General features: G+C 34.0%; 1 protein-coding gene across 1 annotated transcript in view; it reads right to left on the reverse strand.

Annotated features, from left to right (window-relative positions):
• SEMA3C (sema domain, immunoglobulin domain (Ig), short basic domain, secreted, (semaphorin) 3C) overlaps positions 1–14639 on the reverse strand; it is a 207546-nt gene that overhangs the window by 58275 nt on the left and 134632 nt on the right. Inside the window, exons 7-11 of the mRNA XM_010848128.1 lie at positions 13754–13873; positions 12221–12363; positions 10374–10488; positions 7772–7841; positions 5561–5705 (exon numbers count right to left, since the gene is read on the reverse strand). Of these exons, the coding sequence (XP_010846430.1) occupies positions 5561–5705; positions 7772–7841; positions 10374–10488; positions 12221–12363; positions 13754–13873 (593 nt within the window). The remainder of the gene's footprint in view (positions 1–5560; positions 5706–7771; positions 7842–10373; positions 10489–12220; positions 12364–13753; positions 13874–14639) is intronic.

A 14639-nucleotide genomic window follows, 5' to 3' on the forward strand; every position in this document is an offset into this window, starting at 1 on the left:
AGCAGGAATAGAAGGAACATACCTCAACATAATAAAAGCTATATATGACAAACCCACAGCAAACATTATCCTCAATGGTGAAAAATTGAAAGCATTTCCCCCAAAGTCAGGAATAAGACAAGGGTGCCCACTTTCACCATTACTATTCAACATAGTTTTGGAAGTTCTGGCCACAGCAATCAGAGCAGAAAAAGAAATAAAAGGAATCCAAATTGGAAAAGAAGTAAAACTCTCACTATTTGCAGATGACATGATCCTCTACATACAAAACCCTAAAGACTCCACCAGAAAATTACTAGAACTAATCAATGATTATAGTAAAGTTGCAGGATACAAAATCAATACACAGAAATCCCTTGCATTCCTATATACTAATAATGAGAAAACAGAAAGAGAAATTAAGGAAACAATTCCATTCACCATTGCAACGGAAAGAATAAAATATTTAGGAATATATCTACCTAAAGAAACTAAAGACCTATATATAGAAAACTATAAAACACTGGTGAAAGAAATCAAAGAGGACACTAATAGATGGAGAAATATACCATGTTCATGGATTGGAAGAATCAATATAGTGAAAATGAGTATACTACCCAAAGCAATTTATAGATTCAATGCAATCCCTATCAAGCTACCAAAGGTATTCTTCACAGAGCTAGAACAAATAATTTCACGATTTGTATGGAAATACAAAAAACCTCGAATAGCCAAAGCTATCTTGAGAAAGAAGAATGGAACTGGAGGAATCAACCTACCTGACTTCAGGCTCTACTACAAAGCCACAGTCATCAAGACAGTATGGTACTGGCACAAAGACAGAAACATTGATCAACGGAACAAAATAGAAAGCCCAGAGATAAATCCACGCACATATGGACACCTTATCTTTGACAAAGGAGGCCAGAACATACAATGGATTAAAGACAATCTCTTTAACAAGTGGTGCTGGGAAAACTGGTCAACCACTTGTAAAAGAATGAAACTAGAACACTTTCTAACACCATACACAAAAATAAACTCAAAATGGATTAAAGATGTAAGACCAGAAACTATAACACTCCTAGAGGAGAACATAGGCAAAACACTCCCTGACATACATCAGAGCAGGATCCTCTATGACCCACCTCCAAGAATATTGGAAATAAAAGCAAAAATAAACAAATGGGACCGAATTAAACTTAAAAGCTTCTGCACAACAAAGGAAACTATTAGCAAGGTGAAAAGGCAGCCTTCAGAATGGGAGAAAATAATAGCAAATGAAGCAACTGACAAACAACTAATCTCAAAAATACATAAGCAACTCCTACAGCTCAACTCCAGAAAAATAAATGACCCAATCAAAAAAATGGGCCAAAGAACTAAATAGACATTTCTCCAAAGAAGACATACAGATGGCTAACAAACACATGAAAAGATGCTCAACATCACTCATTATCAGAGAAATGCAAATCAAAACCACTATGAGGTACCATTTCACACCAGTAAGAATGGCTGCGATCCAAAAGTCTACAAGCAATAAATGCTGGAGAGGGTGTGGAGAAAAGGGAACCCTCTTACACTGTTGGTGGGAATGCAAACTACTACAGCCACTATGGAGAACAGTGTGGAGATTCCTTAAAAAACTGGAAATAGAACTGCCTTATGATCCAGCAATTGCACTGCTGGGCATACACACTGAGGAAACCAGAAAGGGAAGAGACACGTGTACCCCAATGTTCATCGCAGCACTGTTTATAATAGCCAGGACATGGAAGCAACCTAGATGTCCATCAGCAGATGAATGGATAAAACTGATCATTTTCATGAGGTTCTGCTTTAACAGTATGGGGTAAGCAAACACAGTCACAGTCTTCTACAGAAGCTTATACACGCTGCATCAGAATAATGTTATATGTTAGCTCAGCCACAGAGAGAATCTGCAGTCTTTGGCTGCCCTTTGAAACATACCAAAAGTGTCCTGTTTCTTCCACAAACTTGTATTACTTATGGAAAAACATTATGACACAATTGGCAGGCTTCTTCCTACTGACTTGGGCTTGCTGGTTGGGACAGTTTGCTAACACAGCTATCAACCCTGCTTTACAAGAAACACCTACAGGGAACATTAGAATGAGGGTATCATATTTCTGCTAGTGTCATTTCTTTAAGAATCCAGTCATACAGTTATGAGGTTGACCCAGCAACTGGACTACATAGGGAATTAAAGTATGAAGATCGTAGTTGATCTTACATTGGGAGGACTTCAGAGGCAACATTCTTAACCCTAGAGAAAAAGGAATGTTTTGGGTCACTTGGCTGTGAGTCTTCTGGCTACATGAATGGATATTAAACCTTAAAAACCTAGGAAAGAGACATATGCAGACTGCTCTGAGTCAGAGAGCTGACTTCATGGTGTTTTGCTCAGTAAAGGGTGGAGGGACTGAATCTTCAGGAAGGTATGCTTTTCCAGGAGGAGTTCCAGAGGTTATTCCTCCACCCAGCCTTTTTTATTCTCTAAGGATCACTCATCTGACAACATTTTTTTTTTTTTTTTAAGGAGCTTCTGTGATCTCAACACCAGATGTAAGCAACCACATTATAGAAATATGTCTCAAGCACTGACAACTCACTCCCTTTTTTCACGGAGTCTGCTCCAGATGTGTCACTAAGCCCTGGCTTATTTCACACTGCTTTGGAAAAGGAAAAATGCTTATGCTTAGGAGCTCAGAAATAATGCAAAGTGGGACTGTTAGCAGAATTTTCTAATTTGGCAGTGGTTTACTTGCTTTACTCAAAGGAATTATCTACTCTCACGTTTTATGTACAATAAAAGTTTGACATGAATGTTTTCCTCACTGTCATTCTCAGAGTCTTTTTGAGCTGCCATTGGGTGAAGAGTCTTATGAGGCACTGTGGGACCAAGGTGGGTGGTTTTCTTCAGGGGAAAAAAAAAATCCTAATTAGTAACATCGTCAGTTTTCATGATGTAGGACTCCATCCATGACTGATTTCAAATTGCCACTGTGATCCCTTTGACTGAGATGAGGTGAATGCAATCTCTTCTTGTCAGTCAGGTACAAGCTGACTCCAGCAGTCATAGAGCTCTGAGGCCTCAAACCATTATTTACTTGGCATGGCTCTCCTTTATGTGTATCTGAGGTGTTTATCTTAAGGATTTATGGGAGAAAATGGAATTTTATTCAGTTTACAAATCAATTGCTCCTGTATTAATCCCACATGTATTTTGTTCAATAGAATAACTGATGAAAACAAATCCAATCACAGCCATCTCTGAATTTTCTGACTTAAGATGAAACAGTGACTTGATCCAATTCAAATAGCAAGTCATTCTCAAAAATATGACATATCTTTAGACACATTATCAGTGAATAATTTAAAAATACATGAACTACAGTCAATGAAATAATGCGAGCCTTGAGTCATGATTGATTTTGAAAGTTATTCAGCTTCCCCTTCTTTTATATAATTCACTCAGTTGGTAAAGAATCTGCCTTCATTGCAGGAGACTGGGTTCAATTCTTGGGTTGGGAAGATCCCCTGGAGAAGGAAATGGCAACCCACTCCAGTATTCTGGCCTGGAGAATCCCATGGACAGAGGAGCCTGGCAGGCTACAGTCCATAGGGTCGCAAGAGTCGGACATGACTTAGAGACGTTTATAAACCACCAACCACCTGTTTCTTATCTAATATACTCTAATACCCTAAGATGGATATGGCTCTTGATTTCTTTTCCTTGTGTGATACCAAATAGTTAAATGTTTCTTCCATCTTCTGTTGAGCTATAAGCATCAAAGAGAGATCGTTTAAAAGGAGACTATACATTCTATGGTAAGATTTTTTTGCCAGTTATGGTTAACTAGCTTTTTAAAACTCAGTACTTTCATGGATAAGTAGCAATTTTGAGTCTTTCCAAAGTTAATTAGAAGTTAGTAATACACATTTGAGCTTCCTAGCCAGGGAACCAAACCTGAGCTTTTTTAATTTTGAATAAACATCTTCTTTAAAGGCTTACTAGCACATTATTTTTCTTGTCAAAAAATTGACAGCAGTATAATTGAACATGATTAGAAAACAAAGAAATAAATATTATATTGCAAATAAAATCTAATAATAATACAAAAATAAAGTGAATCAGTAGTAAGTAAAACTTATAAGTGACAAATGTCTGAAAGCATACTAACAAAGGGAATTTCATATTTAAATAAGAATGAAAAGTATTTTGTTCAAGTAAATATTATTTTAATAACTTTCCTTTGATTTTTTAAAATAAAATCATTCTTTACTTGTATCCAACCCATTTTATAAATATAAACTTATTTTATGAAATACAAGAATATAAGAGAATTATATTCCTCTTGATGGTCAATTGTGTAACATCTCCTCTCAGTGAGAGTGATGTACAACATTTTACAGAGACAGAAACCAGTCAATATTCTAGTCTGCAACACAGCAGTATTATAATTCAAATTAAAAAAAATTAGTAAGACTGTGTTAGTTCCTCAGTCATGTCTGCCTCTTTGCAACCCCATGGACTGTAGTCCATGAGGCTCCTCTGTCCACGGAATTCTCCAGGCAAGAATGCTGGAGAGGGTAGCCATTCCCTTCTCCAGGGGATCTTCCGGACCCAGGGATTGAACCTACATCTCCTGCATTGCAGGCAGATTCTTTACTGTCTGAGCCACCGTGGTCTTCCCAGGTGGATCCCCTGGACAAGGAAACGGCAACCCACATCAGTATTCTTGCCTGAAGAATTCCATGGACAGAGGAGTCCGGTAGACTGCAGTCCATGGGATCACAGAGTCAGACATGACTTACCACATGCATGTGCCTGTACACACACACACACACACACACACAGTAAGACTATGACCAATGTGCTAGAAAAACTCAGTTCCAATCTGCCTGTACCTTGAGCTGGAAAAGGTAGTTTTCAATATACCCCTTAATAGAACAATGCTTCAAGACATGGTTATATTTGAATAACTCAAAACTTTTTATTTGAATTATAACCTCACTTTCATTGTCATTATTTGCTCACAAATACCATTTTATTTCCTTGAGAAATATACAATACATAATTTTTAACTAAATATATTCCTAAAATTGAAATAGCTTTGCAGATTGATTACTAAATTAATTCTCACATGAGGATAATTTTATTAAAATAGATGAGATTTCTTAATATAAGAAAAATTGAGAAAAGCAACTTGAATTCAAATTAGTAGACCGCCTCCAAAATGTTACCATTTTCCAAGCTATGGTTTCTATGCCATTAAAATTAGGAAAATATCTCTTCCCTATCTAACATATCCAGCTGTCTTAAAATATAAATGAGATTTTATTATTAATATCAAGACCATTTAGGAAAAAGTTGTATAGAATTCTATAACATGCATATTTGTAAAATCCCAAGTATAAGAACTCATCCAGTGAAACATTATGAGTATACCAGTAGGTCTATGTTTGTATTTAATTAACATCAACATGATATTCATTTCTCAATAAGCTATATCTTTTTAAAAAGTAAAGTAACAAAAAAAATTTGCTGGATACTTACAGTTCCAGGGCGAGGATACGGAATTCTCCCCTGGTAGGAAATCAGCTGATGATTGGGCCCTTCTTTGTGTGCAAAAGGCCCATTAAACACAGTCTGTATATCAGAGAAATGATACACACATACTGCTGATCCTTTAAAAACTGAGCTGAAAAAAAAAGAAAACAGAAAAATATTAATTTTACTATTTCCTAAATTTAAAAGTGATTGTATTGGTCATAATGTTGTGTGCCTGAAATCATCACAACATTGTCAACCAACTATGCGTGCTCAGCGGCTTCAGTAGCGTCTGCTTCCTTGTGACCCCATGGACCATAGCCCACCAGGCTCTTCTGTTCATAGGGTTCTCCAAGCAAGAATATTGGAGTGGGTTGCCATTTCTTCCCTCCAGGGGATCTTCCAACCCAGGAATTGAGCCCATGTCTCCTTAGTCTCCCATTTTGCAGGTAGATTCTTTACCACTGAGCCACCGGGAAAGCCCAATTGCAATGTAAAATAAATAGTTAACTAATACAATTATGTAAAATTTTAAAAATAAAATAAAATTAAAAAAAAAACTTTAATAGTAAAAAAATAAATTAATTAATTAATAAATAGATAAATAAATGTAAATACAACTTAAAAATAAATGGCAAAATCAATGATAAAAAGTTGAATGTTATGCTACACAAGTTAAGCAAAAAAACTTTTGAAATAGCCATTGATATAAAAAGCATTAAGAAATTTATTTATAGTCATCCATGAATACAGTAGACATTAAGTTATAAAAAAGTACTCAATGAATCTGGCCCAAAATATAGAACAAATCAAAATAATTTCTAAGTGGTTTGTCTTGGCACCAAAAAAAGAATTGATGATTTATTAAAAAATATGATTTGAATTCTGTCACTATTGATACAGCCTATCATAATTTAACTCACAAAATAAATCTTACTGATAAGGGAACATTCTATGTCCTTGTCTTAAGATTATTTTAATGTAAAAGTGCTCTTATAATGTCCTAAGTGGTAGTTAGAGAAGTTGTTGTAAATGTTCCCTATTAGTCACAGAAGAAAACAACAGGGGTCAAAAAAGTTTCATCAAATTACCCTAAGTCAGAAAAACTCAGAAAATTTATTTGTATCCTTACTGAAAACTATTTCCATTGTCATTGGGCAGATGGACTGAAACCAACATTTTTCTGACTCACATGTTTTTCTTAAATTAGATGCCTAATGGGAAACTTATGTGCCCATTGAAAGAACCAAGATATATTATTAATCGTTAGCATCAATAGTCAGAAATGACAATTAAAATTTTCCCCTGTTAGTTATTGGTGTTGGGAAATAACTTTTTTGATTCAAATTTTTTTTTTTCTTAAGAATTTAGTCATTTTGCTTTGTTAATTCTTAGGGATTTAAATCAAGAATTTTTTTTCCTGTTAATTTTTTTCCCTTTTAAACTCACCCCAAAGGACATGTTTTTAGATATCTTATAGGGCAAAGTAAATATGATTTATAATCAATTTCACTTTGAATGGTTCATCAAAGTTGAAAATTATACCATGTTTCCTCCACTAGAGAAGAACAGTAAAATGTTTAGATTTTCATTTTGTGGTTGATTGTCTAAGGAAAAGTACATTCTAAATTGGTCATAAGACAAATGGAGTATGGTACTGAATGCTGGTTAATATTTCTGGCATAAAACAGTACACAGGAAAACATACAGGAAAGGATGAGCATATGCTGGACAGTCTTGAAGTCTGTGATAACTGAGATTGGTATTTATGATATATTAGAAAACAAGCTATTTTCAAAAATATGAAATACTGTCACATGGAAGATGAAAACTGTTTCAGTGTGTTGACAGTCCACACTTTAGATTGCTCCTGAAATAAAAATTAAAATTGAAATGCCAAGTTCTATTTGGATCATGAGTCTTCAAGTTATTTCCTTAAAACAATGTAACTTATATACATTATCTCTGCACTGTAGCTCATATCTTCCTTTCTTTGAGGAAAAAATTATATAATTACTACAAATACTCCATACAAAACTATTTCGAAAGTGTGAGTTCCACTTAAATACATTTAGTAATTAAACAAAATTAATAAAATGAGAGGGTTGCCTCCTAAGTTCTACATAAAATTAAAGAGTTGAAAGAATGTTTTTATAATTACTATTACTCAATAAAGGTTATTGTTTAACTCATAAAATTTATTTGTTTAATAATTACCTTGATGTTGTAAAAATGCCATACACTAGCGTTGTCCTTGGGTTATCCATTTCCAGCAGAAACACATCCTCTATAAGAGGGAAAAATAATTTTTTAAAGTTTCCAAATATTTAAAAAACTTACCCTAAGAGAACAATTTCTACTATGAAAAGTATTATTCAGAAAGATATTCCTGCAGCATTATTATAATTTGACAGGAACTAAAAGATAAGCACTTGGTAAAATAAATAAAATATTCAGTTCAGTCACTCAGTCGTGTCTGACTTTTGCAATCCCATGGACTGCAGCACGCCAGGCTTCCCTGTCCATCACCAACTCCCAGAGCTTACTCAAATTCATGTTCATTGAGTCAGTGATGCCATCCAACAATCTCATCCATCTCATCCTCTGTTGTCCCCTTCTCCTCCTGCCTTCAATCTTTCCCAGCATCAGGGTCTTTTCCAAGGAGTCAGTCCGTCACATCAGGTGGCTGAAGTATTGGAGTTTCAGCTTCAGCATCCATCCTTCCAGTGAATATTCAGGATTGATTTCCTTCAGGATTGACTGGTTTGATGTTCTTGCTGTCCAAGGGACTCTCAAGAGTCTTCCCCAACACCACAGTTCAAAAGCATTAATTCTTCAGTGCTCAGCTTTCTTCATAGTCCAACTCTCACATCCATATATGACTACTGGAAAAACCACAGGTTTGACTAGATGGACCTTTGTGGGCAAAGTAATGTTTCTGCTTTTTAATATGCTGTCTAGGTTGGTCATAGCTTTTCTTCCAAGGAGCAAGCATCTTCTAATTTCATGGCTGCAATCACCATCTGCAGTGATTTTGGAGCCCAAGAAAATAAAGTCTTTCACCATTTCCATTGTTTCCCCATCTATTTGCCACGAAGGGATGGGACTGAATGCCATGATTTTAGTTTTTTGAATAAATACAAAAAGAATTTTTGAGGACTATTACCTTATGGAAACATGTTAATAAAATAATATTAAGTAGAAGAGACATAACAGTATTTAATATGAGCTAGAACCATGTAAACCTTTAAACTATACATCAAAATACAAGAAGATGACCAGTGAGTATTTCTGGTTGACAAACCTACAGAAATTTTTATCTTTCTTCTTTTTTTCCTGAAATTTCTAAATATCCTTTAATGATAAAATACTACTTTTTTAATTCAAAAAGTATTACAAATCTCAATTTCTTTTTAACCTAGGGTTAGAATTTGAACATGGAAGAAAAGTTTTTCACAATGACTTTATAAAGTAAGATCTTTTGTCTTTCAGTCAAAATTGCTATAATCATTTTAAACTATATGGAGGCAAAAGGAAAATTACAGATGGTGAGGTGCAGGTGCAACAAATGACAGAATCTGGGAGTAGATTTCTGATAGCAAATCTCAATAATAACCAATTGTTATAAATACAAGAAATATCTGGATTTAGGGACCTTTTTGCAAATAACATTCTTGCTGACCAATACAAAGAAAGATGTATTTTTATTCACAATAAAGTTAGGACATCTTAAGTAATAAAGTGATAACCACTAGTCTCTCTATATGTGAACAAAGGTTGGCACTGTAGCTCCCCCTAAAATAAGGAGAAACTGAAACATTCCAAGTCAGTGAAACATAAACATACAATACTGGTAAAGAATTCTGGAGGAAATAGTGACTAGGTTATAACACAAAATCGTACTTAAAACCTTTTTTCTAGAAAAACTGAAGTAGAAATTTGTGTTTCTATGATCCACATAATGGCTTTTCAGGAGACCAAATGTCTATTTCAGTTGTTGTAACTGCTAGAACCATATTTGCACATGAATTTGAGCAAACTCGGGGAGATAGTGGAGGGCAGAGAAGCCTGGTGTGCTGCAGTCCATGAAGGAGCAAAGAGTTGGACTTGATTTAGTGACTAAACAACAAGAGAATCATATTGTAACACCTTTTTATTACTTACCTCATCGACCATTTTATACATTAATGAATTAAAGCAAAATAAAAATCATTTCTAAACATAACTTGGTCAACATGATACTATGATATGTACCAAGTTATTCTGGTTAAAAAGAGAACTGTTCCTTGGTAGAAAGGAATCAGATTGTCCTTATTTGACTTGGAATGTATAACCCTTCTCATGTCGCACACACTAAGAATATTTAGTCCCAGTGTCACTAAGAAGAACTAAAACTGGAGAATAAGTCTAATTTCCACTCTGACACTTCTCTAACCTTTAATTCTATTCACTAACTGTAGTAAAAACGTATAGCTATATTTTCATGAAAATTGATTTTAAACTAGAATATCAGAATTCAAACATGTATGAAATACACAACCATTTTAAAAAAGCACAAGCATATTATTACTTATATATAAATTATACAAGTACTTCTCTGTCGGTCTCTATGAAACATATACAAACACACATCCAGAACACACTGATCTATATATCATGGTGGATTCAATGAACTATATGTTTCAGCAGTGCACTTAGGGGTAAGAAAGATTTAAAAACTACTTCAGGAGATTCATGAGTAGTACCCAGATCATTAATTCAGAATTGTAGACTGTACAAACTCTCTTTCAAAACCATTTTAAATCTCACATTTATGTACCTAATTCATCAAAGTGTGTCTCTGGGCCATCTTCATCAGTTACCGAGCACACCAGCCTCGCTTTTAAGAAAGTCGTCCACTTGTTGACAAGGCTGCGCAGTCCACCCGTGTCATTCTGAAATCATTTTGAAAACATATTTCAGACCGCTTAAATAGACACTGAAATGTATTTAAAATTTAATTTGGATTCTTATTATTTGGGGATCTGTTATCATCTGAAGGATGAAAATGTTAACCAAATCTGCATGTCAATAAAGAGGAATAGTTGTTATATGCTGCTGCTGCTGCTGCTGCGAAGTCGCTTCAGTTGTGTCCAACTCTGTGTGACCCCATAGACAGCAGCCCACCAGGCTCCCCCTTCCCTGGATTCTCCAGGCAAGAACACTGGAGTGGGTTGCCATTTCCTTCTCCAATGCATGAAAGTGAAAAGTGAAAGTGAAGTCGCTCAGTCATGTCCGACCCTCAGCAACCTCATGGACTGCAGCCTACCAGGCTCCTCCATCCATGGGATTTTCCAGGCAAGAGTACTGGAGTGGGGTGCCATTGCCTTCTCCAAGTTGATATATAGTAAGTTTTAAAAAATAGTTATACTGTTATTCTTCTATTTTCAGTTCAACTGAAAATGTATCAAAATGAATTGAATAAACACATATACCTCAAAGCTTTCTAAATATCTCACTGTCTTCAACACAAACATAAATTAATGTATACAGGGAATCTGGCCGATTCTACAGTGGTCAGGAGAGTGGGTTTATACTTATGCCAAGTAGTTCCCATTACTTCTATTTTCCTGCCTTCATTTCTTTGCATTATTATTTAATTCTTAGTATTTCAAATCAGATGATTTATATGCATATTTCTCTGGTTAGGGCAGAGAAAATGGTATTTGGATCATTCACAAATAGTCTCTATTGATAATATTTTTTTTCTGTACACCCTGAAACCTTTTACGTCAGCAGGTGGTCTTACCGCCTTGTTCCAGATGACTGAAAAGGAGATGAGTTCCACAATCAGTGGAATATTGCAGCACTTTAAATTATACTACTTTAAACATTAAATGCTTTAAGAAATGCTTGTGTACAAAAGATGCTAATCATAAATACATCAGGACAAGCCTGTAATACTCCTATGTGAGAAGACATCATGAGTTTTTTTTGAGTTGCGGGCTCCCCAGATGTCTCAGTGGTAAAGAACCTGTCCTCCAATGCAGGAGACGAGGGTTTGATCCCTGGGTGGGGTTAGATCCCCTGGAGAAGGGAATGGCTACCCACTCCCATATTCTTGCCTGGGAAATTCCAGTTACAGAGGAGCCTAGCTATAGTCCATTGGGTTGCAAAAGAGTTGGACATGACTTAGCAACTAAACAACAACAACAACATGTATACTTACTGTTGATTAACAAGAACATTTTGATCACAGCTTGTAATTAGAACTGTATTTTAATTAAGCATTTCTTAAGTTCACTATTGTAGACAATTCCTCAATATTTGTCTTTTACTGTTGTTTTGCTGTATTCAGAAGAACTGCTCTATTTCTTTCTATAGTATACAATTTAGCAATTTTTAAAAATATTAATACATTAAATGCAAAAGCAAAATTAATAAAAACTAATAATTTTTATAAAACCATGGCCAAGCTATTTCCTTGGATTGATTTTTTACTAAAATAGTATGCTTATCTCATATGACTAATGTGAAAAAACATTAAGTCTAAATGTATCCTTTTAAGATTTTATTAATTGGTAATAGTAGATAATAAAAATAGGAAGATAAACTTTTGGAAAAAGAAAATGTGTTTATGAAATATTAATTTCTTACTCTTCAAATGAGAACAACTTTAATACTTACAGGACATATTCTAGCAATCATGGAATGAATCTGTTTTGTACTTCTGCTATTGTCAGTCAGTTTCTCTTTGAAGAAGAAATACACCTTAGCATCATTTGGATCAGTCCCATCTGGTATGACATGTGCATCCACAAACATAGGTTCTAGAAAAAAATACAAAGATGATATATATAGTCATGATGAAAACCCTTCTGCTCTCCATCCATGTAGACCACAGACACGTGCTTTCTCCATCTTTGGTATAAAGGAACAATTCAACATTCACAGGCAAAAAATCTAAAAGCAATTAATTATATTCCCTAAACATACTGCATTTGGAATGTCAAGTGCCACAAAGTACAGCTATAATATTATAGCTTAAACTATTTTCCTCTGTCTGCAATACATTCTGAAAGTACAGTAATTGCAAAATTCGTGCCTTGATGAGTTTTAAAAAATTGAAGTTTTCTACCAGCCATTTCCCATGGGATCTGATAGCCATTTCACAGAAAAAAAAGTTTGTTTTTAAATGTGTGGCTTTCAATCTAGTGCATATAAATTCAAATTCACAGAGCAGAATGAAGAGTTCAGAGTCCAAGATCTGAAAAACACATTTTTCTTAAAATACAGCATATGAAATGAAGGAGAAACTTTTCAAGACAAAAAATGCAGTCATTTGAAAGCATAGAAGGATTCCTTATTTCAAGAACAAAACGACCTTTAGAATACTCTATTTCCAGATGTACTGGAGGAAAAATTTGAAGAAGTAAATGGACAATCAATGCCTTCTTATGCTGGTCTATGAGTGGAATAGGATGCTCAACTATAGTGATTCATGCTTAACTGTGCAAGGTTGAGTGAATTGCCAAATTTAAGGTCAGTTTAAACTATCCCCAGGGTGAAATGACAAAGATCTTAGCAGTTTCTTCCTCTTCTAAACAATAGCAACTTTTTGGAATTGTTCATTAAAGTCAAATGAGCACTTTTCATCATGTGAATTCCATGTGACCCTCAAATTAGAAACATCTGAATACTGAATATAATAAAATTATCATACTTATGGTTTCCACAAATTATTGGTTAATTTGTGAGAAAAATAGTATATACTACTTTTATAGCTTTAGAATCTAAGCATAAAACAATTAGGAAGAGCTTCTAAATAAGCCCTACTCATTATATCTGTCATAAATTTAGGAAAAAATTTAGATTTGGCATTAAAATATAAAAGCAGACCAAATGAATAAATGACACTTCATTGTAATATGTTACAATTAAACAACTGGAGAAGATTCTTGTCTATAGGTACATATGATGAATATCACTGTCATTTTATTATTAATATATCCTACGATAATTCTATAATTGTTAATAAAGAGTTACAATGTGAAACCTGGATCATTTCATTCATATATTTAGCCTAAATATTTAAAATCACAGAGTACAAAACTGTTGTCACTCATAATTTTTTAACAATTTTAATGTAATTTTCATTATGAAATTAAACAAAGTAGTTTAAAGTCTGATTCTCAAAAAATGAATAAAGTATTATTTTACCACTTAGCCATTTGGAATTGTGTTGATCAGTTCTGACTGCATTCCTCTTGGTTAAACTTCGAAAAATAGCTGCATCTGTCCCCATGAAATCTATATACATTCCAGAGAAAAGCTCTTCATCTATGAAAAAGCAAATGTTAACAAAATTAAAAGCAAATCAAATGTTTTAAATGGTATTTTAAAAATCTACTTATTAGATCATGACATATATTACAGAGTGTTTAAGTTACTAATTGCTTTCCATTGTCCACCAAATAAAAAAAACTGGATAAAGTTTAATCTGGTCTCATATATAATGACCAAAACAATGTTTCCTATATAGAGATGAATTCCTCTGCCTGACTTAGCTACACTAAATACCTATGTTCACATAGTGTGTATCAGTAATGGCAGAAATAATACATAAATAAAAAAAGAAATGACTTACTGATTACTTGTTTAATAAGTAAAAACATACTCTAAGAATCAGAAAACTTGATTTCCAATTCTGGCAGGAATTAACAAACTGGAAATCAGGGATAAATCATTTAGCACCCTGAATCTCAATCTTCTATGGGAACTGGATTATGATCAGATAATTCTTGCTGTATATTAAAAACTCTATGATTACACAATTTCATGATTAAAAGTATATGTTTTGTTCTTTGATGCTAGAAGGTTTCTATAAGGTAAACAAAGTGCTACTTTATCAATTGTGACACATAACATATTAACATTATGTTAATAATATAATACAATTTTAATAAGCCATCTACAGCTTAACACATTAACTCATATAAAATAAAATTTAAAGACAAGAAAAGAGATATTTTAAGATTGAATTAATTTATCATTTTTATTGACGAAAATAAGATACCCTAATCTGTATGTGCATAACATTCGACAT

This window comes from Bison bison, unplaced genomic scaffold (assembly GCF_000754665.1).
Source record: "Bison bison bison isolate TAMUID 2011002044 unplaced genomic scaffold, Bison_UMD1.0 scf7180017864260, whole genome shotgun sequence".
NCBI lineage: Eukaryota > Metazoa > Chordata > Mammalia > Artiodactyla > Bovidae > Bison > Bison bison.